General features: G+C 37.9%; 3 protein-coding genes across 4 annotated transcripts; 2 read left to right on the top strand and 1 right to left on the bottom strand.

Annotated features, from left to right (window-relative positions):
* Nucleotides 1–2,626: 2,626 nt before the first annotated feature.
* LOC131791984 (uncharacterized) lies at nt 2,627–8,089 on the top strand. The gene is made up of 7 exons (XM_066163896.1): nt 2,627–2,807; nt 3,590–3,841; nt 3,978–4,103; nt 4,490–4,633; nt 5,125–5,291; nt 6,210–6,548; nt 7,260–8,089. Exons 1-7 carry the CDS (start codon nt 2,681–2,683, stop codon nt 7,446–7,448), a joined length of 1,344 nt encoding a protein of 447 aa, XP_066019993.1. The 5' UTR covers nt 2,627–2,680; the 3' UTR covers nt 7,449–8,089.
* A 13-nt stretch (nt 8,090–8,102) lies between these two features.
* LOC131772072 (guanylate-binding protein 6) lies at nt 8,103–18,477 on the bottom strand. The gene is made up of 11 exons (XM_066163887.1): nt 18,326–18,477; nt 14,663–14,841; nt 13,746–13,903; nt 13,014–13,186; nt 12,067–12,262; nt 11,482–11,746; nt 10,521–10,816; nt 9,966–10,220; nt 9,641–9,763; nt 9,043–9,090; nt 8,103–8,683 (listed from the first exon to the last, which is right to left on the bottom strand). The coding sequence occupies exons 2-11, from the start codon at nt 14,805–14,807 to the stop codon at nt 8,381–8,383; spliced, it is 1,962 nt and encodes a 653-aa protein (XP_066019984.1). The 5' UTR covers nt 14,808–14,841; nt 18,326–18,477; the 3' UTR covers nt 8,103–8,380.
* On the top strand, nt 17,734–26,133 carry LOC131784148 (guanylate-binding protein 7-like). Of its 2 annotated transcripts, none has more exons than XM_066163886.1 (11): nt 17,734–17,808; nt 19,831–20,062; nt 20,228–20,385; nt 21,023–21,195; nt 21,786–21,981; nt 22,320–22,581; nt 23,257–23,552; nt 23,901–24,155; nt 24,670–24,792; nt 25,027–25,074; nt 25,557–26,133. In XM_066163886.1, exons 2-11 carry the CDS (start codon nt 19,915–19,917, stop codon nt 25,881–25,883), a joined length of 1,986 nt encoding a protein of 661 aa, XP_066019983.1. In that variant the 5' UTR covers nt 17,734–17,808; nt 19,831–19,914; the 3' UTR covers nt 25,884–26,133. The 2 variants fall into 2 exon arrangements, with proteins under 2 accessions (XP_066019983.1, XP_058956926.2); XM_059100943.2 differs by lacking the exon at nt 17,734–17,808 and adding an exon at nt 18,576–18,710.
* The last annotated feature ends 1,581 nt before the right edge of the window (nt 26,134–27,714 follow it).

Here is a 27,714-nt window from a genome sequence, read left to right as displayed (position 1 = left end):
GAAATGGCGGTTCGCGGAAAAGTGAACCTTTTTCTTTTCCAAAAACCCTTTTCACTCACGGCAGGATATGTTTTTTTTTCATTTTCAATCAGGAAATTAATAGTTCGTGCGCCTTTGGGGTCTAGCTTTACTTTGGTTTCAAACCAAACGCTTTTTCTTCATTTTAATGTTTCGTGATGAGAGATTGACGTCAAATCTGCATACAAAAACCAAAGCAATTAAATGCGAGCGCAAAAAAATAGGATTTTTTCGTTTAGGGTTACCGCGAAAAGGTCTCTAAGGAGATTGCGTCTTATGGGAAATTTGACCCCGATGATTTTTCGACTTTTTGAAGATAGTATTTTTTTAAATAAACCGCGCACGTTTTGAGATTTACTCTAAATTTTATGAAAGTGTTGACCTGTTAGGGTTTGGAGTATCGCCGCACATGAAAAGAAATTTGTCAATATCAATAAAGAATAACTGACAACAGTCATGGTACTTATGAATTATTGTCAGACGGGCAACAACGCGCGCGCACAATAACCGAATGTAAAAATAGCTCGGGAGGATAGCACCTCGGATTTTTTCGGTCAAGCTGTTCACTGCGAAAAGGTCGCTAAGGGGTTTACGTCTTACGGGAAATTTGTCACCGATAATTTATTGCACCTTTTTAAAAGTAGTATTTTCCTCATTAACCCGCGCACGTTTTGAGATTAACTTTAAATTTTCTGATAGTGTTGACGTGTTAGGGTTTGAATTATCACAGCACATGAAAGAAGTTTGTCAATATTGATTAAGATTAACTAACAACAGTCTTAGCACAAATGAATTATTGTCAGACAGGCAACAACGCGCAGCAACCGAATGAAAAAATAGCACGGAAGGGCATTGAGGAAAAGCAGCACTGCAAAAGATTGGCGCTGTCCAGGTGAGAAATTCCAAGAAAAAATGATTGAAGGAATCATATTCCAAGTTTTGTCATGCCATTTCAAAATATGTCGCTGGATAATGATGTTTCTTTGCCTACGTGTGTTTAAGTTTTGTGAGGGCTGTTCGCGATTGTTTTGCTTTGAATAAAGTTAGCTTCAGGCATCTGATATGCCGGGGGACTACGTATTGGAAGTAATTCAAATCTACACTCCCGGACTCATTTGTGTTGAAGACTTGCTGCCTCATGTGTCCCTCTCAATGTTGGGCTTTAAGACGGCATAGAAGCATTTGGAATTAACAACTTTGGCAAAAGGGAAGGGGCGAGAGAAGATCGTAGCCGTCGTTCCTCTGAAGAAGTGTCCCTACCGATATGTCTGGGAGTGTCGCTCATTTATCAATTTATATTCACTGCACAAGCGAGTGTTTAACCCATAAATGGTCATCGGTCAGTTGCTTCCATAAGTTAACCTATCTTAAGCGACTCTTGACAAAACCTCGATTTCTTTAATTATCATCCGAGTTGAATTACGGCTAGGAGAATCCCCTCTGCTGTCAAATGTTTGTAAGCGTTTATATGAAGAAAAGAAGTTAAACCAGGCCAGTCCCTCTTTCAGGGTATACCTTGTAGAAATCTGGTTGGGTATAAAACTCATTCAATTTTTCGTATGGATAAGCTATTCAGGGTACGTACGTTCTCTCCAATAACATTGTCTGAATCGCTTCTCCTTTTTAATTTAACCAGTTTGAACTAATCACGAACCACCATTTTGTCGTACTGGACTTGCTTAGGGTGCGATTTGTCCCCTTGATGTTTAGGTCTTTGATCGGTTCTTTAACCCTTTACTCCCTAACATCAGAATGCATATTCTGCATACCGTTCTCAATATATTTCCTAAGGTGATGACAAGGAGAATTTGTTTAACAATCAAGAGCTTCTTTAGTCAGTGATCATTTTCTTTATTCTCGTGACCTTGATATGTGATTCAGGGGTGATACAGCAAGGAGAAATTAGATGCTTATCACTCTTAGGGCGTAATGGGTTAAAGACTGACGCGGGGCAGTCTCAAAGCAAACCTCGTGTTAGTACAGAAGGACAATCCGGGTTTCGGTCAATTTATAATTATCAGCCTTAAGCACTTATTTTGGACAGTTCTGCCGAAGTGTCAAATCGGCCCATGTTCACGAGAGGAGAATTGAAGTAAATAGCGACCGAATAGCGCTGCAAGACGCTTCCCTGCCCGTGGGAAGATTTAGAGCGAGTCGAGGAGAGTTGGCCGTGGGTTCTGGCATCCATTATCAGCACTGGACACCTCACAGACCTCTCCCTAGCTCTCCTCGCTAAACGCTCTTTCCAGCGATCAAAGAAATGCCGCTTCCGATAAATTTGCCGATGCAATGCTCTTACATTGTGTGCATCTAACGCGTGGAGAAGTGGGGAAGGAGGCTAATTCTCTGATTTGAGTCAAACATTGTGTCAAACGTTGTTCATATTTTCTTTTCCTTTTATTTTCACAGCCAGTAACCAGAGATGATGTTTCGTAAAGTACAGAAGCTGTTCTTACTGTCCCTGTTTGTTTTAATAACAATTATTGTCCGTGAATTTTTTAAACTTGAATTCTTACGCCTCGTGAAACTAGCCGACTTTAGCCAAGATCAGTTAACACATGATCAGTTACCACTTGATCGATTAACAGCTGATAGATTAACACGTTCATCAAGTGACCGTGAAAGTTTTTTCACTGACTGGTGCCGACTTCAGCGGTCGAGTATGGACTGGGAAGTATTGTCGGGAAGCTGTCATGACAAAATGGCTTGGACACAGCGTGAGTCCTCTTCAAAAAGCAGAACAGACCCTGATAAGAGTTTTATCTTAAAGAAGGAAGTAAAAGCTCAAGGTAAACAGATATAAACACACCTTTCTGAGAAGCTGATTAATTTTGTAACTGTTTGGATGCTTTCAAGAATGTGAGTGTGAAAAGAGGCATTGGGTTGCAAGCAGGTTTTTATTTCTCTTTATTTATTCCATTGTTATTTGCTGTCATCATCTTCGTGCTTTCAAAAATGACAAGAAGAAATCGGTTCAACAACTGAAGATTTAAAAGAAGCATTTCATTTCCCCAGGGGAAAAAAATGGTCCGTTGTAAATTGCTTCCATAATGATGCCTACGAATATTACACTTAAGTTTTCCAGTGTAAAATTCAGTCCTTTACACAAATGTTAAATTAAACACTGTAGATTGTATGTACAAATTTTGTAAGGTAGACCCCGAAACCCAACATAATTTTTTTCCAAAGCCTTTTTCCACTGTCACTCTGGCAGGATTTTGAGCAGGATTACTCGACCATCACAAAGCAGCAGATAACACTCAACTCAAGGTTTAATGATATGATCCTCTTGCCTCTTCCTCAACTATTTGATTTATTATTGAAAAAATATATTTTTTTATTTTTATTTTCTCAACAAGTAGTGAGAAGCTCTTAAAAATTTAAATAATTGTGATGGTTATGATTATAGAAAAATTAATGATGATTATACTAGAAATAATTTTAATGCAAATTATAATAATGATAAAAAAATGATGATTAAAATAATGATATCATTAATGATTATGTTGATAATAATAAACTCAAAGCATTTTGATTTGGCGTCGCTAAATTTACTCTCAATACTTTTCAGGCGAATTTAGTCGCTTCTTTATCCAGTCCGTGACCAAAAGTGGCCAGCTTAAGGAGACTGGAGGAGATTCGTGGAGAGTTCACATCAGACAAGGTCCAGCATCCTTAACACCGATCGTGGTCGACCATAATGATGGAACATACGAGGTTCTGTTTCTTGCACTGGAGCCTGGGAATTACTCGGTCCAGGCTATTCTGGATTTCACGCTTTGCGATGGCTTTAGAGATCCACCGGAGGATTGGTACATAAAAGGTTCTCTTTTTATATGTAAATTCAGCATCGCAACTGGCAGTTGTTGATGTGGGAATTTCATTCTAAAGGTCTTGCGGTTCACTGACAAAATGAAATAACAAAATCACTTCCACGCCTTTTCTCCTTTTTTCTTAAGGTGACATTCAAGGCCACAAACAGGAGACTGGTATCCTGGGAGATATTGACCATGATTTTATTGAAGCACCGCTTCAAAGTGGAAAGCCGATCGAGTTTTATATCAAAGAGTGCAATAAAACAAAAGGTAATGATGTGAATGATTTTTACCAAGAAAATAATTTGCTTACTGCAACTTTTTTTAGCAACATAAGAGAGCAATATTTTCAGAAAATAATCATTAACCCGAACATCAGTATGCATATTCTCCATACTGTTCTCAATACATTTCCTAAGATGCCGACAAGGAGAATTTGTTCAACAATCAAGAGCTTCTTTAGTTGCGGATCATTTCCTATGTTCTCGTAACCTTCATTTCTTGATTCAGGGGTGATATTGTGGGGAGAAATTAGATGCTAGTCGCTCTTAGGACGAACCTTCAGGAAATGAAAAGTCTGCACTCTAATGCTCCATCAGCGAGTCACAGTGTATTGTAAATTTAGCTAGGCCGTTACTTTAACGTACTATGTACAGGTTTCTTCAAGTACATCCAGCCATTTCTAAGTCAATCAAGTAAAGAAAGTTTCTCCCAGTCGTCGTGTGACTTTAACTGCTCCTTGGTGTGGAATGGCTTTGGGCGATGGGTCAACAGCATTTGGAAACAATACATGCCTGAAGGTTAGCGAACTTAGTAATAAAATTAATGAATTAATAATGTTAATATTTCCTAAACGTTGATGTCAGTTCATGTTCGATGCTTAAAAAGTTTGCTTGCGACGTAAGTTACCACCAGAACTTTTTTCAGGTCTCCTCAACAACATCCTACAAAACACTAGGGTATGCGAACAATCTTCAAACTATTGCATCGAGAAGAAAGAAATTATTTTGGGTCTCCCCATTCCAAACTATGGTCTGATTATTTGAACCGTTTTTCAGCAAAACCGCGTCCCAAACAATCCTCAATTTAGCTGAACCTTTCATATGAACACTTACATTTGTGAACGGTGTCAAGAGGGCCAAAAGCTAACAGTTGAAGGACATTTTTTTAATGAAATCAACCCTCTTATAGGGAGAGCCTGAGGCCCACTGACTGCGTTAAACTGTGGTTTGGGTTGGACTTCGTGTAAATAAGCGGCTCATATGTGTTTATTTCTTTTTTTTTTTATCAGAGATGCAAAAGGCACAATATGCGGAAAAACGTGTGAAGAGAAAATTAGATGATCTAATGTTTTATGGGGATTCCACAAACGTGCATTTCCATTCTCTTGCAAAGAAAAGTCAGCTTTGTAAAAAAATGTTTCATACCTGTGGGAAGAAGTACATGTGGAATTATGATGTGAGTGGAAAGAAACTCTTCCTTATTTATAACTTGCTTATGAAAAGTCTTTCGTTTGTTGATTTGAATTTGGGATCAATCCTCTTGAAGCAGAACCTCGAAAAAGTTGTACGAACTAAATAATGAAAATTGACACCGAAACACTCTCTTCGTTTAGAAGATTATAGCAAAAACATCACTCTAATTGGGCGTATTACCAGTTTTTTTGGTTGTTTATTACCAACTTGTAGTTGATAATACATTTAAACTAGGTTCTATTTTCTGCTTTCGACTTTTTTGTTTACTTTGTTTGTTTCGTTAATGAAACAGTATCTACCTTGGGAACATTATTTTTCCAAATTTGAAATTAGTGATGATAATGGACTAAGTGGGATCCAACTTGGTCTGAGATCCTTTGAATGATTCACGAAAACGGACGACCGCAAAGCGGGAGTCGACTTGTTTATTACAAGTATAATTCAGGTAGAATTGGACGCCACGAAATTTTCTTCCCTCTTAGTCAAAACTAGCCCTCGGTTATACTTTTAATAAAAAAACAATAGTTAACTCGACGATATTCTTGACAACAGCGTACGCAAACGAAGGGTACTGTCCAATAACAGATGCATGATATACAGACTGTCGAATTACACAGTCCAATTATAAGCTTGACGCCCATACTTTCCTACTAGTGCTCAAATCGGGCTGGTGATAACCAATCATGTTCGAAAATTTTGTAGTGATTTTGAAGTAGATTTAGATGAGAAACAAATTATTAAATTATGTCACGGCATTTTTGTCAACTAATCTCTCGGTTGGTAAGATTTTTTTAACGTTTCCATGACAGATATTTGTTCTCATATTCTTTTGAAGTTTTATCTCTTGGTTTTATGAAGCATTAAAAAGGATGACGCGAGCGCCCGTTGTGTATCTTTGCAGGTCTCCTGGAAAGGAAGCGATGATAGAGATTTCAACCAGACTATTGTCCTTGAGGAGATCCAAAAAGTCTTGGACAGCCTTAACATGACAGGGAATCAAAGCGTTTTCTTTTTTAACGTCGGTATACATTACTCACTATCGCTGAACTTTACAGCTTACCAAATGCTGATTGATAGCATTATCGAGACACTAAGGAGAGACACTGGTACTGAGAATGAAGGCGCGTTGAGTAGCCGGGTACTTTCCATTTGGCGAAGTAACGCGGCTGTAGAGGCGGAGCGTTTTAAAGACTGTTTCCCGCAAGTGAACTATACCGAATGGAGATTCTTTACCAATCAGGTAATAATACAAGTTGAAACATCATATGCCTTAATCGCAAACATGATCAGGACTATTTTGATGACCAGTGAAAGGACGTATTAGTACGCGCGCGGGTCAAGCAAACGTACTGAGAAAAACACTCATCAGAAAACTTTGTAATGTACGGAGACCAGCATTCGAAATCTTCTTTTATCTGGGGGGGGGGACTTAATGGGGATCAGTAATCGTCAACATAGTATAAAAGGGGGGGATACCACAGAAAATTGATCGCCAATTAAGTGGCAATGAGAGGGGAATCATAAGAATATTTAAAACCCGTCTGGGGAATATCAGGTAAATATTTACCGTGACACCGTGACCAAAATCTTCCGAACTCCTCCCCCCACTCACCCCAGGTTGTATACAATGACCGGTCTCTAAACTGGGGATACACATTCAAGACGACTGCGTCAGTGAATGCTTGGCATGCAAAACGATGGATGGTTGGCATGTGCACCCCAATTTTTTTTCCCATTTGTTTCAATTTCGTCTTCCAGAGGACTTTATGATAGAATGCTAACTGACACTTGACATCAAAAACTTTGCCATAACAACTGAAAAAATCATGGAACTGAGGATTGCGACAATGTCTGTTACGTAAACAAACTATTAATGTTTCAAATTTGTTTATAACATTTTGCCTAATTTGTCTCATCTCTTCCTTGCTTGCCTACTTTGTCTACGATTCAGAGGAATCAGCTGTTCCATACTTATGCTACAGACGCTATGTGTAAGGCAGGAATCCCTGTTCTTGATATTTACCCGTTGACCACTGCTTGGCCTGAAGGCACCCGTGATTCCATGCACTACATTGATAAACCATTGGAGCCTGCAATTAGAGCTTTGGAGCGATTTCTTACTGAAGTATCACTGAGATAACGGAGTTCTTCAGTGATGCCTTACAGACCGTGAGAAAGAGAGGATCATACTGTTACCTTCTATAAGAGAGGATCACTGCTTTAGTTAAGCCATAACTCTCTTGTTAAGATGTTTCTTTGCCTTTTGATTAATACAAATAGATAACGTTTTTATCAACTCAAAGGGCGTTTTCCCACAGTTGCACAATAGCTTGTGGATCTTTCCTCGCATTCAAGTCATCTTAGTCCAATAATGATCATCATCTTTTCCCTAATGCATTAAAGCCGTTCATTTTCAAGCAATATTCTCGAATACAATGTTGAGGTTTGCCCAGGAACTGGCATAGACATTTCATACCTGTTAGCCTTAGCTTGCTTAAAAAGTCATCTCGATACGACTCCTTATTGTGTCTTTAGTAAGCGACAGGGCCTCTATTAACACGATATAGTTGTCTCCTAACCAAACTCACGTGCAAGTAGTTTCATCTTAAATTTGTTAGGTGACCATTGCTGGACTTCTGTGGAATGTTCAGCTATCTTCTATAACATATGCTGCACAAGCCAACACATTTCCCATTTTGATCGCACAAACGGTACCTCTAAAGTGATGATACCATAAGATTTAGGATCTTCATTATAAAACCATGCAGACTTTTTTTTAACACCTGTTTATTGTAATCAAGTCAGTTATAACATAGATATATTCCACAGCTTTCTAGAGGTCGTTAAGCCTCTGAAAATCTGAAATAATGGCATGTAACTTAAATAGAAATAATCTGATGGGTTTCGACAGTAGTCGTTTATATCACCGGCAGTCTACTGCAACTTACAGGATTTTTATAGCCCCTTACGTGGTTATAGTCGCTTATATCACCATCAGCAGCCCCTTTTGAACACAAGAAATGTTTTATATTTGGAGTCAGGTGTTATGTGAAAGATAAACTGACCGTGCTTTTACGAAATAACACAAATTCCTCTCTTTTGTGGGGGAGGAGGTGGTCTGTTTGCGAGAGCAACAATTTGCTTCTGAAGCTCGACAATTTGGTCATTTCTTTTTTCCATTGACTGCCGCATCTGCTCCATTGACTCCTTAAAGGTTTGATTCTGCTGGACAATTGCCTCTCGATCCTTTCGCAGTTCCTCCATGTTTGCTGTCATCATATTGTGCATTTGCTCCCTTTGGGCTTCCATGTCCGCTTTAAACTGCTCTTCCAAGCGTTTCCTGTCTTCCTCTTGCTTAGCTTTCAGAATTTCCATCTGGAACACAAAACAAAATTCGATAATTGACATCTAAAACATTTTTAAGCTTATGTCTACTCAATCTTTCAATTGAACCGGAGCATAGGAGAAAATGGCAATTAATCAGACTTGGGGGGGGGTGGAATAGGGACATCGGTAGAATGGTATTAGTATTGCACAAACATGGAAGTAACCCACGAAAAAGTGATCATGGATGATGTGCTAACACTTTGTATGTTACCTTCAAGTAACACCCGTGTAAAGTAAAGAAACAAAGCAAAGACAACAAAAAACAACAGCAACAACGGCAACAAACAAAATCACCCAATAAACCAAAAAGCAAACGAAAAAAAAAAAACAGATACGAGGAAACCCACCTCTTTTTCTTTTGCACGCCTCTCCTCTTCCAACCGAGCATTCTCTTCCTAGAGTTCAATCATAAATCGTTTCGCATCATTGATATAGGTTGCAATCGGTATTTCAATGAGAACCAACTTTTGCCGCAAATGCAGTGGGATTTATAGCATATTCCATAAACCATGTTTTTACCATTACTATTAAAATTTTTGTAATCACCAATCGTCATCATTATTATTACTAATTTTTACATAACATACATAATCTGCACAATAAAGTAAAATTTTAGACGATAAATTGTGCTTTAAAAGCTTTATATAATTTTAAAACTGAGGTAAGAACATACAGCAAGAAAAACACGACGCCTCCGACAAAGGCATGATACCAAATCCTGCTTTTGTTTTTCCAATGCTAGCGCTTGAGGCAAGTTTGTACAATTACCATTAAGCTACTCTACTGTAACTCCACGCTCGACAAATGTTTACCCTCAAAATTTTTTGACACAAGCGTAAGAAAACAAATTTAGGGAGACTGATCGAAATAAAAGACATAATCAGGTAACACGTAGGTATGTGCGTGGGCAATAGTATCTCTTTCGCTAATTATTAAAAGTGTCACCTCTATTCGTTGTCTCTCCTGCTCCTGACGAGCCTTTTCTTGTCTTTCGAAAGCCAAAGACTCGTCGAAGTCTTTCAGCTGTTGTAGATACGCCATGTGTTTCTCCATCTCTGCCTGCATTTCCTACAATGCCCAAATAAGAGTTTAGAAGACTTATTTGGCTTCACGAATAAACATAGGGATTTGCAGTAATATGTCCTATAACTTAAATCCGATTATTCGTTTTGCCGATGGTTTGCCCACTACTTTGCTTATATCTTGCTCGACTGCACTGGACTGATTTGAACGTTTTCAATTGATCAAAACAAATCCCACATACACCTACCGGATGAAACTCGTAAAACACTTGAGCGCAAATGTCCTTGGCTCCCTTTGCGTCACGTTTAAATCCCTGTTCAATTGCTGAGTAGCCACCAATGATCTGAGCAAAGCTCACTGATGCTCCATCCTTGCCGCTTAGCTCCCTCAGAATGGGGTCCAAGTGTTTTTCTTTCAAGGCCCTCAGCAATTTATGGCATTGTTCTTTCGTTTGTCGATTGTTCTCATCCTGCCATCGTTTCAACGCCTCGTTCATACTCTCCTAAAAAGAAATAACGATGCTTATTTCATAAGAATGTCGTAGTTTTAGTATGAAACGTAGGCGTCCTCAGGACACTAAAGTACTGAGTGTTCCTAACAGGAGCTGCGCTTATGAACCTCTGAGCCAATACTAACTCATGAAAAACTGCTGATTTGCCACACCTGTACTCAAAATGCCATTGAATTCATGAACTACCCACGGATGAATATCCTTCAATCTTCAAAAGCTTGTTAGGTCATTATGTGAGAAAATTTTTATGATCAGCACATTCATAATAACACTGTAATGTTGCAGTCGTACCATGAGCTCATCAAAATACTTCTCGCTACTCGAGGCGGAAACTCCAACAGTTTCTTCCTGAAAAATCCTCATGCTCTCTCCAATAGCTCTTTCCTGAACCTGACGAATGTTATCGCTGTTACAAGGCAGTAAACCATCCAGCTCTGACGTCATTACACTTTCATACACCTTTAAGGCGGCATGTTTCGCCTCAGTGCACTTAGTGTGCACAAAGGTCTCCCACGCACTCTGCACACTGGGTACTGTGCCAGGAGTGTTCAAGGCAGAAACGTAAATATTAACGAGAGCTGCCAGAGCTATGATTATAAAAAGATAAAAAATTAATTTCAGTGAAAAATTATATTTAATTCATTGCGTAGTCAAGATCAAAGGGAAAAATAATTTACGGTCAGTAAATATCTTTGACGGGTATGACAAAGGCGGGTTTTCCATCTCAAATTTCGTCTCTTTTGTACAAATTCTACAAAGTTATAAAACGTTATAAGCTTAGATTTTATGGGATTTATGAAAAACGCAAATTTTTGAGCTGTGCTCTAAAAATTTACACTCAGAGCTATTTTTTATAATCAGAAACTCTGGACATCTGGCGCTAAAAAAGCTGTCTGCATCTATGATCAATTTTTCTGATGACTATTTTCCATATAAGGCAAAGTCACAAAATAAACGGAAAAAAGGTGTCCTTGCTTGACATGAATGACTCTGAAGGAAATGATCCCAATTCAATTCCCAAGGCCTTTTCGTTGAAAATAAGTTATGAAGTAAGGATCTGATTTTCATTTGTCCTGGATTTTCAACTAGGCCGTGAGAGGTCATACTGTGCACTGCGTCCATTCCCTTGATGCCATATACTCATAAGAAAGTTTCAATTTAGTTTGCCTGAATTAAGTAGATTCAGGGCGCAGAAGGGGGGGGGGGGAGGAGGAGGGAGGGTAAGGGGGAGAGGGCTGAGGAATCCACCTACCTTCACCAGTTACGTATTCTCCATCGTTAAAACTGCGCTTAGGTGATAGCTTAGACCTAAGCAGTGCCTTGAACTCCTGAACTCCTTGGACAAATGACTTGTTCACGTCTTGCTGCACCTCGTCTCTGTTAAGGTTCAACACCACTTCCGGGTCTGATGAAGGCGGAGGAAGCTTGAAAGCGTCAAACCCAGGGAAGAAGTTCAAGATACTCTCTGCCACTTGATTTGATTGGTCGCCTTTTGAAGTTGGATCGGACAAGAAAACCTAGATGCAACAAAACTAACGTCAATTGAATTGCTTCCGTATTGAAAGATGACAGCCGTACTTCAGAACTGAAAAGCAACTCTTCGTAATGAGCACTGTAGCTCGTGAGCGTGTGTTTTTCCTTCCTCTCTCTGCTGTTCAATCTGTTAAAACAATGAAACTCATGCCAACGATCCTGAGTTTTCCTTAATGGCATTATCCAATAAAAGTACTGTACAGTAAAAGTGGAATTCATGCCTCAATGACATAACACTTATTAATAAGTTACCTCGAACAAATTGGCATAAAGTTATCCTTGAAAACAAACTTTATAAACCCACCCTTGTCAGGAAGTAATCCTTGATGCTGTGACAGTCCTTTGGAAGAGACAGCACAACATCTCTTAGCAGCCAGACGAAGAAGGGAAATGTTTTATGAAATTGACTTGCATCAGCTTGCAAACTTTCTCCACCAACTGGATCACTCGTTTGTGCTGACGAACGAAGCTGAATTCGCTGAGAAAGTTTCACGATGAAGCTGTGATCAATGTTAAGGATTCGAGAAAAAATGATAGAAGAAATCATCTGACTTGCATTTTAAATAGGTAGACAATACAAAGCTACCCCTCCCATATTGAAATCCAGATCTGTTAGATATCTATGCTCTTCACTGCGACGATGTCAGTGGTTCACAGTGCCTAGCTGATCTCGTGTAACAGTAATTTCTCTCTCTTTTTTTTACACTACATTTTCGTAATTCACGCACTTCGCTCGATTTGTCTCCCGAGACATTGTTGCAGGAGGTCAGAAGATCTCTTCGTAACCAATTTGATTTGCAGGACGTCATTTACAGTGACTTAGAATTGCTATTTAAATTATACAAAGAAAACACTTTTAATAGCCAGCTCGATATGAAAATTGGGCCGGAAAAAGTGGTAGAAGATTTATTATAATATAGAAATTATCCGTGTTGGCACCAACGTGGCAAAGAAAAAATATTTTCCTACCTTGAGAAAAATAATTTCATCCATTTCGTTTTCTCTTTCAAATGCTTCTTATTCGACGACTGAGCTTAAAATCTTTCGTCTTTCACATAAAAAAAAACATAATTATTTGACTTCCTCGACCTTCTGACGTAGTCGATATTTCATTTTCCGTAGAAACTCAATCAAGATGCCTTTATCTAGTCATCGGCAATACTGAAACTGAACTGAGAGTTAAAGGAGGTCATTACTCCAGATAAACATCTATTCTAAGGCCCACAAAGCAAAACCTCTGATTAAGGATACTCTAGTCCGTCAAGATCAGTTCTGGTCGGTACACCAGCAGAGTTGTAAATCAGTACCGAAGCCAGAAGAATGGTCAGTGTAAAAATACAGTGATCGTCCGATCCATCACTTGACACGGCGTCTATGCCTTCAGAGTCAAGCAAAACCACTGTGAATTCCTTTCCATTGGAGTCCTTTTCAGAAAAGAAAAAGAAAAACAAAAATAGAACGATACCGGAAATGGAATAAAAATTTACCCGAATTTGTTTCCTTTAGCTTCCAGAAATGGAAGAATATTGCTTTTATTACCTTCTATATCAGAAACTAGATGAAATCATAATTACATTACACCATAAAGAATTGAACTAAATTGTTAATTTTAAGATGAAAATAGTTGGCAACAAATTGTAGTAGATCAAACAAAATAGTGACGAAAGAACGGACTCTGACTTAAATTCACCTCAACAATCGAATGCTATGTATTGAAACAGCCAAATTTCAGAAGACTGTAGAGAAAAACCATCATAAGTTCTGCAGGTTGTGGTGTATATCTAAAACCCAGGAACAAATGTAGATTATGTTTCTGTCAGGTCCACTCTTGCCGGCTGTGCAGGTTTGTGTCCTGACTTTCTCAATTTTCAAGCTAAAAATTTCCTGCATATCTTGCTTTGCTCCTTAATCTATTTTTCCGATTGAGTCGGTAGTTAAAGAGTTTGGGTATTTTTCGTCACCGAATCTGTTGTTCTAAAATACCTTAAACTTATCTGGAACAATCCACATCCAGATTCCCATGGTTTCCGGATCCAGAAAATGTCCAAGAGGAAACACTTCTCCCTGATCGAATGATTTACTCAAGATGTACGATTTTCCTTTGCGACAAGGACCAGCGATGGAAACCACGCATACTGGACCTGTAGAAGTAAAAGAACAGGTATTGTTGACCCTGACCCAAGTTTATTAACGAGAGACAACGATAAGAGAATACTATGACCTGCATCTAATTTCTCCTTACAATATCATCCCCGAATTACACATTAAGGTCCCGATAATAAAGGAAATGATCACGAACTAAAGAAGCTCTTGATGTTTAAACAAATTCTCCTTGTCAACACCTTAGGAAATGTCTTAGGAACAATATGGAGAATACTGAGACTAATTTATATCGGAAATATCTAAAGCGTTTTGTATTTCTTTTTTTATACTTGGTCTGGTTCGTTTCATTTTCTTCTTTCTTTTTCTTTGTTTTTCTCTTGTTGTTAAGTAGTCATCTTCGATGTGTCAATCATCTTCTCAAAATACGTTGAAACATTCAGTGATAAAGTCATGCAGTATTCTATTTAACAAATAGATTCCAAGTTGCCGTGTGTCTGTTCAGTAATAGATCACAGATGACGTCAAAATGTGGTAAGAACAAAAAAGTGGCACACGAGGCGCAGCCGAGTGTGTCACTGATGTTCTTACCACATTTTGACGTCCTCTGTGATCTCTTACTGAACAGACGCACGGCAACTTGGAATCTATTTGTTTTATATAATAAAGAATTAAAATATACGGGAAAAGAGTTTTAATGATGACGTCATCTATACGTCTGTCCTCCAATAGATCATAAGTGAGAACCAATCAGAATGCATGTATATCTGAGCTTATTATACAATGAATGATAACTCTACCTTTGATGCTCTTGAGCCTCTCTATGGCTGCTTCAATAACACAAAGGCTTTCTCTGGGGCCAGTGCTCTTGCTGTACTCCCCTGTCTGTGCGTCCCATTTGCAGTTGTTCGGAAGACAAAGGGGAACTGCACATTGTTCAGACATTGCGGTTTTAAAAGAAGGTTGGTTTTAAACTTTTCTGCGAAGGAACATCAAGGTTTTTATGTCAAGTTTGGTGAGAAAATACTGAACGCATGGAAAATTTCTTTGACAATGATGTACATGAAAAAATTACCCGCCTTGGATTGGCTAAAAACGAGTTCATCCTGTAACACGAGTGCAAAGTTGTAACGCGAGGAGTGCAAAATTATAACACCAGTGCAAATTACCAATAGCGTGTATGCTTTTAAAATTTCGTCTTTCTTGACTCTGTGACGTTTTTTCACGTACATTAGTAGCAAGTAATAACACGATTTCTCTTGCAACTTGAGGTAATAAGCACTTGTTAATATGTCAAAGACTACAAATTGCGCTTGCCCTATGGGATCGTGCAATTTCAATTTTGTTGTCTTTGAAAAATTTACTCGTGCATATTAACACCAAATCGCACTTGACATCATGGTATTACCTATGCTGAAATGCATCAAGCTAAAAACACCTTTTAACACTTAATGTTGCACCACATTTTTCCACCTTTTAGAAATTCTTCATGCATGAGGGTTAAATAATGGAAAATTTTGGCTGAGTCATTCAAAAGACAACTAGTTAAATAAAAGCTGGCGTCGATATTTATTTATATTTATTTCGCCTTACTTAATTTATAGTCAGTTAAACCAATTCCACTTTATTTCCTTCCGTTTTGCCTCACACCAAGGAGATACCCCTGAAAATTTTCGCCTTGATTGACGGTTATACACAATAGAAGTCTCATTTTGGATTCTGTGCAACGGCTTATGAGACTGTAGGCTGCGAAAGTACCTTAAACGTGATATCATGAAATATCTGTAGGCATAGTTTCTTGGTGATAAATATAAATGTTTTCAGACGTCGAGTCAACATTGTATATCAGGTGTGTTTATATCGTCACTAGCCTGGAGTTAATAATGGTATATTGTGCCATCAAATGAGACTGAAAAAATGAAATGAGTAGAAGTTAGCTTTCAGTTTCCAACTTTTGACGTTAAAATAAGTGAGTTAAATATACTTAGACACTAACTGTTTCTTTTCTCTAAAATTTAAATGATAGGGCTTGACGTCTTTAAGGAAAGGTCAATTATATAATTTATCTTTTCGTTTCCAAACCAGAAACTCTGAAAACGAAGCAAACCGTGGTTATATTCACATAATCAAAATCTACGTTGGATTCAAAGCTAATTAAGTGCCGCCTTCGCTAAGAGCGGTCCTCTCGACTTCCCGTCGAAAAAAGGTTTTCTTTTATTTTTTGCCAATGAAAAGGGTTTAGGACAAGAGTCTTTTTGCGTTGCCACAAGCCAAAAATGATTTTTAGGCTAGACCACCTGTGTGGACAGCGATTGAAAATGTAAAGGACACACTTTAACAAATGACGATTCTAATTCGTTACATTAACTAATTTTGGTTTCACTTTTTACAACCCGCGAAACAGGTCATAAGACAACGGGAAAAATAAGCATAATAACGTCACGCAATACATCAAGCTGGGTTTGTCCAATTGATTTTGATGGTCGCAAGGAAATGTTGAGTTTGTCGCTCAAAACCGTTGTGGTCCATAACAGCGTAAAATAATTAATGATGTGAACAAATTTTCAGAAAGGAGGGCTGATTCATTGCGTTCCGTGTGCTAAATCTCGGGAGAAACTGCAAGAATTATTGCAGAGTGTATGCGTGTTGTTTTGTAAATAAGACTGTAACGTATTTTAACTTGTTTGTATGTCCTTTAAGCTACGCGATATGTCTGTAATGACCAGAGCACCACATCCTATTCTTAAATTTTGATCTTCTCCACACTGTGTGTAGTTCATGACCTGATATTTCAACGAAGATTATCGAGAAGGCGCTTTACGATCACCCTTGTTTACTTTGTAAGTCACGCAAGCGTTCAAGCGTTACGACCGATCACGTTTGCGCAACGTTTAAGGACAACTCGGCATATACGGCATGTATTCTCCATTCAGTTGTTATGAAAACCTAAGATCCTCAACGCAGAAGATAAGCAAACGAAGTTTGAACGGTGCAAAGGAGATCTTGGTCAATTTTTAGAATTATGCAAATAATCTTTGACATGAGCGCAATTGAGCAAACACATGGATTTGCGTTGTTTTTAAGAAGTTGGTGGATGAAAGTTAATGATATTCCCGCGTGTTTGAGGCAATCGGTGACCTTATTGGTGTATAAAATATGCGCAGACATGCTTTTTTAGCCCGATTAACGCCTGCATTTGAAAATTCTTTCGTACAAATTGGTGAATTTTTGATACGCAAATTAAGGTCGAAGAGAAGGGTCTCCCCCACGCTAGTATGAAAAATATTTCAGGTGAAGTTTCCATATTTTGTCTGTGAACTAACTGAATACATCTTGTAACCTGTAGCAAGATAGAATTCCGTGAGCCATACTCTTACAGCCGCTATGCGCTCGACAAAATCTGTGAAATTTATACTTTTGTTGGGGCGACGCGAAGAACAACTAAACAATTTTTAAATATATGTCCTAACCCCTTTTCATGGGCAAAAAATAAAAGAAAACTTTTTTTTCGACGATAGGTCGAGGAGACCGCTCATAGTGAGAGCGGCACTTACGCATCGAAAAACTGTTTCTGAGAATAAGTGAAGCAATTAAAAACGGCCTAAATACGTACAAGTGTTTGTTTTCTCAGCGATTTCTAAGTAAAACGAAAACTGTGTATTTTTTTTTCATTGCTGCGATAAACAATGACCGAAAATTGTCAAATTGACTCGAATCAATGATGCAAAGATATCCTTATGGGATTCATTTGTCCTAATCTAATCTATTTTGTTGTTTGCAAGAGTTACGTGAGATCAAGCCGAAAGCAGTGACAAGGACATAAATGAAAATCTATACGAAGTTTTGCGTGACAGATCTTTTAGGCGGTTAATGTTATGTTTTGGTTTCTCGGAAGCTTTTCAGGTTTTGGGAATTGAATCGACTGGATTTCTCGAGAGGATAAGAGGTAACTGAATACAACTTTGTTGCACTAGATTTTGAAATTTTCTTTAGCGATCGATCCATTTAAAGCGTACTTTTTAAGGTATATCTGAGACTTACATCTATCTTGAAGAACAGTACTTGATATTAATTCGAAGAAAGAAGAAAAGTAGATAATTTCAGTTTCTTCGAACCATATCTCATGATTTTTATGAGATTTATATCCTGCTAAAGGGGTCTGTGCCGGCATTTTACATCCGTAATTTACTCACGGAGGAAATTATAAATCTAGATGATTGCAAGAGAGGTTTAATTGCAAACGGCCGTTATAGTGTTTATGTACCTCAAGTTGATTTTCACTTCGCCACTCATTTGCACTCGTCGCGGTTAGAAAAAGGTAGTCTTCACGACTCTAGTCAGATTTTCAAGTAATTTTGACCATATTAAACCTTGGACGACTCCTTTTAATACTTTTACTCCAACACACTTCGCGGAAGCATTAAGGTTTAAGAAGCAAGTCACATTGGTGAGCCTCAACTTACCTTGGTTTACTCGTCGATACAGCAACGAATCCTATGACACGCTTCGGGAGTTTCTTGCTGTAAAATGATTCAAGAAGTCTTGCCCTTTGAAATAATGATGAGATAGCAATTTCGTAAACAGGAAAACTTTCACTTTCTAAGACCATGCATGCGCAATACTACTTTATCAAAGGGTATTTCCCCGAAAGTTATTTAAATCCTCGAAACACCTGAGGATGACAACACATGACAACAGCTAAAAATAGCAAATACTGATGAAACCATCATGCACTGGTGGCGTGATCACCTTTCTTTGAAGATCCACATGCAGGCTAAAACGGAACACTTTCGTTTTCGAAGAAGGCTCCAAATATTTCAATGTAAGCAAGTTTAAGCCAAGTAACAGGTGAGCTGTTTCACTTGAGGATTTATCTGTGCAACTGCGATTACTTTGTTTTAAAAATATGCCTCAAATATTTCAAGTCAGATGTCTTCGATAGAACTTTAAATATGGCTTAAAAATATACGGTCTGCTACACATGCATTAATGTTAGTAACATGTAGTTCTGATGCAGCTTGAAAAAAATTCAGGGTTGGGGTTTTAAAGGGAGATAAATATTACCGTTGAATAGAATAATCTTAATTTCTTTTGCGTAGTGGTTGTGGACATATCACGCTATTCTGCGGATAAACATCACTGAGAATTCGTTCATTTCGCATGGACCAGACTTTCTGCTTCAATTTACCCCAAACTCAGCGAGAAATTTCATTATTTAAACGCTTTCTGGTTAAGAGGAATCAATTTGTTCATAAACATTTCGTTCTCCACTGAAATGAGTAACGAAGTTTCGCATATGTAAAGCGGAAGTAGAGGTCAATCACTAGAGGCTGCTTTCGTTTTTAATTTGGGAACAAATTAATTCAAATCCCTGGAACTTTCTTGGAATCCTTTAAAAATTTTTGAGATGAAAGTCATTAGTTAACCATTTTGGCAATTGTTGAGGTTTGCAAATTTGACTTGCATCGCACAGACAATTCACGTGTTCACTAATCAAGACGACCTCTCTTAGAGTTAGTTTTGAAATGCAGATTACGGTAGTTGAGTTTGCCATTGTTGAGAGACAACCTTTCCTCTCTCTCCCGACGGGGAAACATAATAAGTGAATATAATGATTTGAAGAATGGATGCAGTTGTCAAAACAATCCAGGAGCAAAGTGATTTTTCTCCTAACCCAAATATACTGCGGTAACTTTGAAATTTAGAGCTCTCGACAACAACAGATGGCAAGAATTTTCCTTTGATTTACAATGTTTATGTTAATCTGGGAAAGGTTTTGGTGGTTAGGTGCATATACACATAAAAAAAAGGAATCAAGAAGATGAAATTCACTGATTCGCATTAAAAAGGTGAAAATTATAGAATTACTCGCAGACACTCTACTGATAAAATTAGTAAATTTCATATTCCTATGTTTCTGTTTCATTAATCATTAATATAACACTTTTCAAATTATTTAAATTTAAAGGAAATACAATTACCGCTTTGGATGACAAAATCGTGTAAAGGGAAAAGAAACAAAGAATCTTCGCCTTTTTAATATACTTGCAAGATGTCGGAAAACTGCGCCGTTCCCCTTTGCCTCCCAAACAACTGCAAATGGGACGAGCAGACGGGGGAATACAGCACTAACGAAGAAGAAGAAAGGACCAGCCTCTATGTTGTGAATGCTGCTCTGGAACGATTGAGGAGTGTTAAAGGTAAGTTTTGGATTGCTTGAAAATGATCACAGAATAATTATTACCTGAAAGGGATTTTACGGAGCTAAACAGGCTATTTTGTGGCGAGAGATTCGGGCCTATGCATGTAGCATTTTAGCTGGATACACATGCTTTTTGTAATGTGTGATCTGGATTTTGTTGTAGGTCCAGTGTGTGTTGTATCTATTGCGGGTCCATGTAGAAAAGGGAAATCTTACATCTTGAGTAAAGTTTTTGATCAAGGCGAAGTTTTTCCCCTTGGACATGAGCTGGACCCAGAGACTATGGGCATTTGGTTGTGGATTGTACCAGAAAAATTTCAGGTAAATTACTTCTTATCCGTATATTTTTTTTTTAGGACCTTTTGAAAAGGGAATGAACTAGCTTCAAATAAATTCTGAAAAAAATGATTAGGGTATTATTGATAAAAATTAGAATGATAATCCTAATAAAAAGTGAAAGCAAAGAGAACAAAAGGTTGATTGCAAGGTATTCATATTCTCTTGCATAAGTTTCTTAGCAGTGTTCGCTGCTGATCCCAAAACAATTTGTATTTTGAGTAACTTGGTCTACATCTAGTCTTAATCAAAACAGAAATATTGATGAACACCAAAGAATATTACTTATCGTAAAATACTATATCTTTGTGTAATCCATTTTTGTTTGTCTTTCTGTTGTTGTTGCTGTTGTTATTTATGTGGTTGATGTTGTTTTCTGCTGTTGATGTCATTGTTGTTGTAATAATGGCTACTCTCAGGCTAGGAGAAGTTAGCTGAGGGTCTCGTTTATAGTCAAAGTAAAATTATGGCAATATAAATTTTGCTGTATCTAATATCAAATGTTACATTTTAGTCACCAATATTTTTTCTCTCAGTTTTTTGTATCTTTGATGTTGTTGTCTTCCTTGTGATATTTTCTTCGACGTAAAAGGTTCAGTTGTTATATCATCAATACCCACAGGACGCCAGCGGACAGGAATTCACAGTAGTGTTATTGGATTCAGAGGGAATAGATGCCATATCTGGGGATCATTCTGACGATCACTGTATTTTTACATTGACCATCCTTCTGGCCTCAGTATTGATTTACAACTCTGCTGGTGTACCGACAAGGACTGATCTTGACGGACTAGAGTATCCTTAATCACTGAGGTGTTTCGTTTTGTAAGCCTACGTAAATGAAATCGGAAAGCTGCTGTTCATAGTATTTTATATAATAAGCTCAGTTATGTACGCATTCTGATTGGTTCTCACTTATGATTTATTGGAAGACGGACGTATAGATGACGTCATCATTAAAACCTTTTTTTTCGTATATTTTAATTATCTATTATATAAAACAAATAGATTCCAAGTTGCTGTGCGTCTGTTCAGTAAGAGATCACAGAGGACGTCAAAATGTGGTAAGAACATCAGTGACACACTCGGCTGCGCCTCGTGTGCCACTTTTTTGTTCTTACCACATTTTGACGTCATCTGTGATCTATTACTGAACAGACGCACGGAAACTTGGAATCTGTTTGTTAAATAGAGCACTTCTCTAGAACACACGGAGAATGTGGATCCATTATTAGACTACAGACTGCTGGGTAGAAGAATAATATGCATAGATCACCGAATACGATGAACTACGATGCGTCCCTTCTAACTCTCGTTGATTGAAAAACTTATTTTCAAATTATATTTGTCTTTTGATGCTTTCTTGACTTTAAAATTACTCTCAGCTACATTGTGAAGCTGTCACAGCGAATTCAAATTTTTTCAGGGAGTGAAACGTCTGATGTAGCCAAAGCTTCTTTAGAAGATGATAATGCAAAAGCCTTTCACAAGACTTTTCCTTTCTTCGTTTGGTTGCTTCGAGATGTTGTTCTTGCCCTCCCTAAAGGTTGCCATAGTATAAAGGATTACTTCTTGACCAAGGTATAATCAATAAATCTATTCAAAAAAATTTATGTACCTCAATTCGAGGGAAACTGGTCTTCCAGATAATCGTATTTATATATATTTTTTATCTCCCTTACTTGTTCTCAAGGAAATTGCCTCAGAAAATAACATAGTTTCCACTACCTTATAAAATTTTTTTTTTCACCAAATTTAACATTCCACAATAAAAGATAAAATGTCATTGGTTTCATAGTAACATTTCATAGACAGTACTTCATTTCTGAAATAAACCAAAGTATCTTGAAGGTAACGACACATAATCTGCTTCAGTAGAAACAGTCTTTTTTAAAGAAAGAGATGTGTACTTGTTCCAGGTATTCAAGACTTCTGGGCCGAAAGCTGACAAAGCAAAAGAAGTGGCAGAGAGCATCCTCAGTTATTTTCCTGGATTTGACGCCTTCAAGTTGCCACCCCCTTCGTCTGATCCTGATGTGGTGTTAAACCTCAACAGAGATGAAGTACAAGATGACGTTAACAAGTCCTTCATTCGTGGAGTCGATGAGTTTAAATCAGTAATGAGGTCTAAACTGACTCCAAAGCACAGCTTTAACGAGGCAGAGTTTGTGACTGGTGAAGGTAGAGTACTGAGAAAAATTTTAAGTTTTGCTTTGCTTATCCATAATTATGATCCTTTGGAATCGACAGACCGCCTGACTAACTGACTGACAAAAACATCCAGATGCAGCTCGTTAATTTGTCCACGAGTAAGTCTTTAAATGTTTGGGAACACCTATGGAACTTTATAGTGAGAACATTATCATTAGGAATGATAAAAATTTCCACACTTTGTAGTGGAACAATTGATGCCGTTACTTCTTCATTTACATTGCTCAGTTTCTACTGGTTTATGTCCCTCCGTTAAGACTCATTTGTTTAACCGACAGTCTTATAAACGAGTGTCGAGTTCTAAAACTTGTGAGAGTGACAAAATGAACGAACTTTTTAGCAATCAGAAACGTAAACATTTCTACAGGAAAAATCTTCAAAGGCGATGAATTAGGAACAAACTATTGTACTAAAGTGAGCAATGATATTAAAAGTTCGGCTGGAATGTAAACATAATTTTGATTCCCATGCAATTTAAGGATAGAAAATAAGAAACAAAAAAAAAAGAAAATTGAAAGCTTTCGGGAAATCTATTTCTGTCATAGGAAAATTCCTGACAATAGCGATAAGTGCGGACAAAATAGAGACATGAAGGGGCACTTAGATTTTCTTCATGATGTATCGTCTTGTTTTGATACTGTTTAGCGCTCGCCACCATGGTAACAAGCTACATCACGGCTTTAAACACCCCAGGAACAGTTCCCAATGTCCAAAACGCCTGGGATGTCTTTGTCTCGACCAAATGTACTCAGGCCAAAACGGCTGCCGTTGAAGAATACGACAAAGAAATGGAAATGGAAATGTCTGGAAAACTGCCGTGTGAGAGAGACATCATCCGTCAAGCTCAGCTGGCAGCTCTTAAGATAGCACTGAAAGTGTTTGAGGAAGAGACGTTTGGAATATCCACCGCTAATATAGAAAAGTACCTAAACGAGTTAACGGTTAGTAGGATTTCCTACACTTATGTGTTACTGACACTTGAAAACAACTTCGGTTGTTTTATACTCTTGAGTTATTAATTTTTTCTCGAAAGAGAGGATTATTTGCAGTGCTAAATAAATATGTCTCTCTTCCTGAGAGTCACCAACGTAGTTTTTGTCAAGGGGTCGTATGGAGGGTTCTCCTTACGTGAACCAATGTTCAGTAATTACCAATAAAGCTCCTTGAGAGCAGCAAAACTGCCTATGAGTGATGAACTATCGATAAATTTTACCGGCACTGCAAATGACAAAACATATTACTCATTGTAAGATTCTCTTTTTTAACAAATTTTGAAATAACTCCGATAGGCGTACATGGAAAATGGCTTGAATAGCTGGCAAGAACGAAACACCCAGCTTACCAAGGACAGCTGTAAGCAGCTGCTGATTGGCCTTAAACATCATCACCTTGATCCAGTTCTGATTCAACTGAGGGGAAAGGATGGCGCAAAAGTTTCGTTTGCTGAAGTAATGGGCTGCTACAGCGCTATCGAGCAAGGATTTAAGGCAGAGGCCACCGGGGCAGAGGACGTTTGTGCGCAAGTCTTTCTTGATTTCCACCCCGTGAGTCACTTTCACTAATCCAAGATTCTTTGATTGAGTGTTACGAAAACATCGACGACCAATCAAAACAATTAAAAGAAAATATCACAGGGAGCCAGAAGTATATCAAAATAAACGCATATGACATTTCTAAATCGCGAAAAATGTCTATGGTTGAGCCGCGACTAGGTTTAATTTTGCGTATGTTTGGCGTTAGTTTTCCAGATCAATTTTAGAATCAAGAAATGAAAAAAAATGCAATTAATTGAGGTACTAACATGAAATCTGCCCTGAATCGACACCTTTTCTTCTAGGAACTAGACACGACGAGAGAGAAGGACGTTGTAGCGGGGTTAAATTATTGATTAGGGTCTATGTATATTTCATGATCATCACTAATGCTCTCTTAATCTATACGGCTCCGGCGTTGAATTGAAAATTGATTTCATTTTATTAACTACGAGCTTTATATTACATCACGCATGTTCAGATCTTAGCGATTTTTGCTTAACTTTATTTGCTTTCTTTAATGCAGGAGCTGCAAAATGAGATGGAGAAGCACATGGAACATTTGCAGCAACTCAAGGATTTTGACGAGAACCTGGCGTACGAAAAAGAAGCGAGGGCACAAGAAATGGAACAAAGAAAGAGAGTTGAGGTATAAAAAACAAGCAGATAAACTCAGCAAAAATGAAAAAAAAAGCTGAAAAAGATAAACAATGAAGAAAAAGAAAGCCGCTAAGTGCCATTGACAAAATAAATCGTACTCACTTGAAGCATGTGATAAAAAAAGCGTTCCTTGGACTGTACCATATGAAGCTTTGCTCATTAATCTATCTGCGTATATGTAGTTGTTAATTCATTATCATCATCTTGTGTCTTTGATGTTTAGGAGGAGAAGGCACGTCTGGAAGAGGAACGAATTAGAAAGGAGAAGGAGGTGTGCTCAATTTTTTTCTCTGTAGTAAACTGTGAGGAGAAAAAATTGAAACGTTAGCGTGTTGTTGAGACTTCGTTTTGGTTTTCCTCGAAGGAGAGGGGTCAAGAAGACCCAATGACTCTTCTCTCAATGGCTACGTTGCTCGCTTCCAATCAAACCCACAAATACTTATAATGACTTGATATAGTGCAGACAAAGAACAATTCAAATAGCTTTGTGTTTCTGTTTTTGAGCGTCATGTGGTTGCTAAAAAGGTAATGTTCTCTCACGAGCTTTTTGCTTTTTGCAAAACGTCTGTTACTGGAGTTGTCTGCAAGGCCAAGCTATGCTTAGAAACGTCCCTTTAAATTAAAACTGTCTTTCGCGACTTTTTGCTTAAAACTTAACCATTTCATAACAATGCTGCGTATTGCATAGGGGTAAAGTTTAGAAGCGATCCATTAATTGTCATTTCATTAACTGGTCTATTTTCTTCAATTTAGATGGAGCTTTTAAAAGTGAAACAAGAGGAAGATAGACGACGCCTGGAAGAACAACTGAGATCCGACATGGAAGATCAGAGGGAGCAAATGCAGAACATGATGAGAGCAAACATGGAGCAGTTGCACAGAGAAAGACAAAACGTCGTGGATCAGAACAAGACACTGCAGGAGGCTCTGTCGGGCATGCAACGCTCGATGAATGAAAGAAATGATCAGATAAAAAATCTTCAAAGGCAGATTCAACAAATTGCAAGCAGACCACCACCATCACCACCCAAAAAAAGAAGGGATGTGTTGTCATGTAAACAAAATCTGCAGCATGATTAGATTAACATGTACGGGTGATGGAAAAAAAAGTTTTTTAACCCTTGATAAACTTCGTCTGGAACTTTTTATTAGTAGAGAAACAGAAATAAGTTTTGGAAGAGGAAGAATATGCTGTATTTAGCCGTTGTGATAGTGCACTATACATCCCGTTTTCAACTATTTTAAGATAGCTCTCTCCATAATGATTTTGGGACATCTTTACTGATTGTCCGTCTGCGCAAACGAATAAAGAAATAACCAGAGTTTAGAATTATGGCATTCGTTATAAAGCTTGTCAGTATGAAAGGATTTGACAACCTAGTATGTTCATCCTCTCTTGGAGAGCGTATCACTCCTTTCCCAGCTACAAAGGAAAAAAATCAAATTCGGGCCTGAATGGGGTTTGAACCCTTGACCTCTGCGATACCGGCGTAGCAATCTACCAACTGAGCCAATAAGCCAACTGGGAGCTGGTCATTAGGCAGTTCACATATATGATTTTCATATATTTATGGTCATTTATTCATCACCTCACGGGTTGTATAGAACCAAAATAATGACCAGCTCTCAGTTGGCTTGTTCGCTCCCAGTTGGCTTCTTAGCTCTGTTAGTAGAACATTGCATCGGTATCGCAGAGGTCATGGATTCAAACCCCGTACAGGCCTGAATGTTTTTCAGGCCTTATTTTCACTACTGCTCAAGTAGTGTTCACTACTGCGAGGACCACTTTCATATCCACGTCTTTATCCGCAGTTCATATCTATAATTTTCATATATTAACAATCAAAAAAAAAAAACAAAGCAAAACAAAACAGAGAGAAAAAACAAAAAAGTGATGCTCTCCCTTAGTATTTTTCATTACTGTAGTGATGGCGTTCTACAAGATCATGGAATTAACACTCCCTTGAACTATAGCAATAGATCACGAGTAAAGCCTGTTGAGAAGTAAGATTTATGAAGTCTTGACTGTTTTTACGTGCCTCATGCACATTTTGTTGAGTTCAACAAAAAAAAAAGCTAACCTTAGTTTGTGCTTGGTACGTTTTATTACTCGCTCGAAGTGGCGTTTGTCTCTTTAGTAAAAAAAAATACTTTGTCATCGAAAGAGATCTTAACTAAAGCCTGCTGTGAGGTTAGTTGATTTAGAGAATCTATATTGCTCGTACGTGCTACTATGCATTTGTGCGTTTTTCAGTCTAATACTGAGTTAAGATCAACTTGGTAATCATTCGTGTGAACGAATACCCATAGACGGTAATATTGTTTAACGATGAAATTGGTTCCATTGAAAGTAACCGTGTAAGCAACATTTTTCATTTGCAAAAATAAAAGAGTGAGAAATACATGATATTATGCAACGCGGAATTATTTGTAGTTTTTTTTTTTATATCGCAGACTACTCGAGCGCAAAGCTTTAAGAGGTATTCCTGCAGTGTTTAAATAACACTGGAATCGCAATATAACCTCTTCCCCTTCACCTCAATAATAAGTGGTGTGCATTGATAAGGTTAATAAAGTTGGCATAAGATAAAACTGACTATGAGGAGAATGGATTAGATAGCTCTAGTATTCTTGATTTTATCATGCATTTACCCAAATGTCTCTTTCCTAATTGGTCAATGAGGATTGCACGACAAGAGTGATAGACAATAAGCATAATTGGCAGGCCCGATTAGTATTCTTTTGTACTCACATAAATTAGCTTAACTAGAGTCTCGTCTTTGAGTTAAAACGTTGTTCCTTAGACATACTGACGAGGCTACCTGAGCTAATCTTCATGAATACAAAACCGGAATACTAATCGTGTCCGCCATTTTTGTAAAGGGTTCTATGAGCAGGGTTGTCATAGATG

Source organism: Pocillopora verrucosa, chromosome 3 (genome assembly GCF_036669915.1).
Source record: "Pocillopora verrucosa isolate sample1 chromosome 3, ASM3666991v2, whole genome shotgun sequence".
Lineage (NCBI taxonomy): Eukaryota > Metazoa > Cnidaria > Anthozoa > Scleractinia > Pocilloporidae > Pocillopora > Pocillopora verrucosa.
This window is presented reverse-complemented; position numbering and strand designations above follow the sequence as displayed.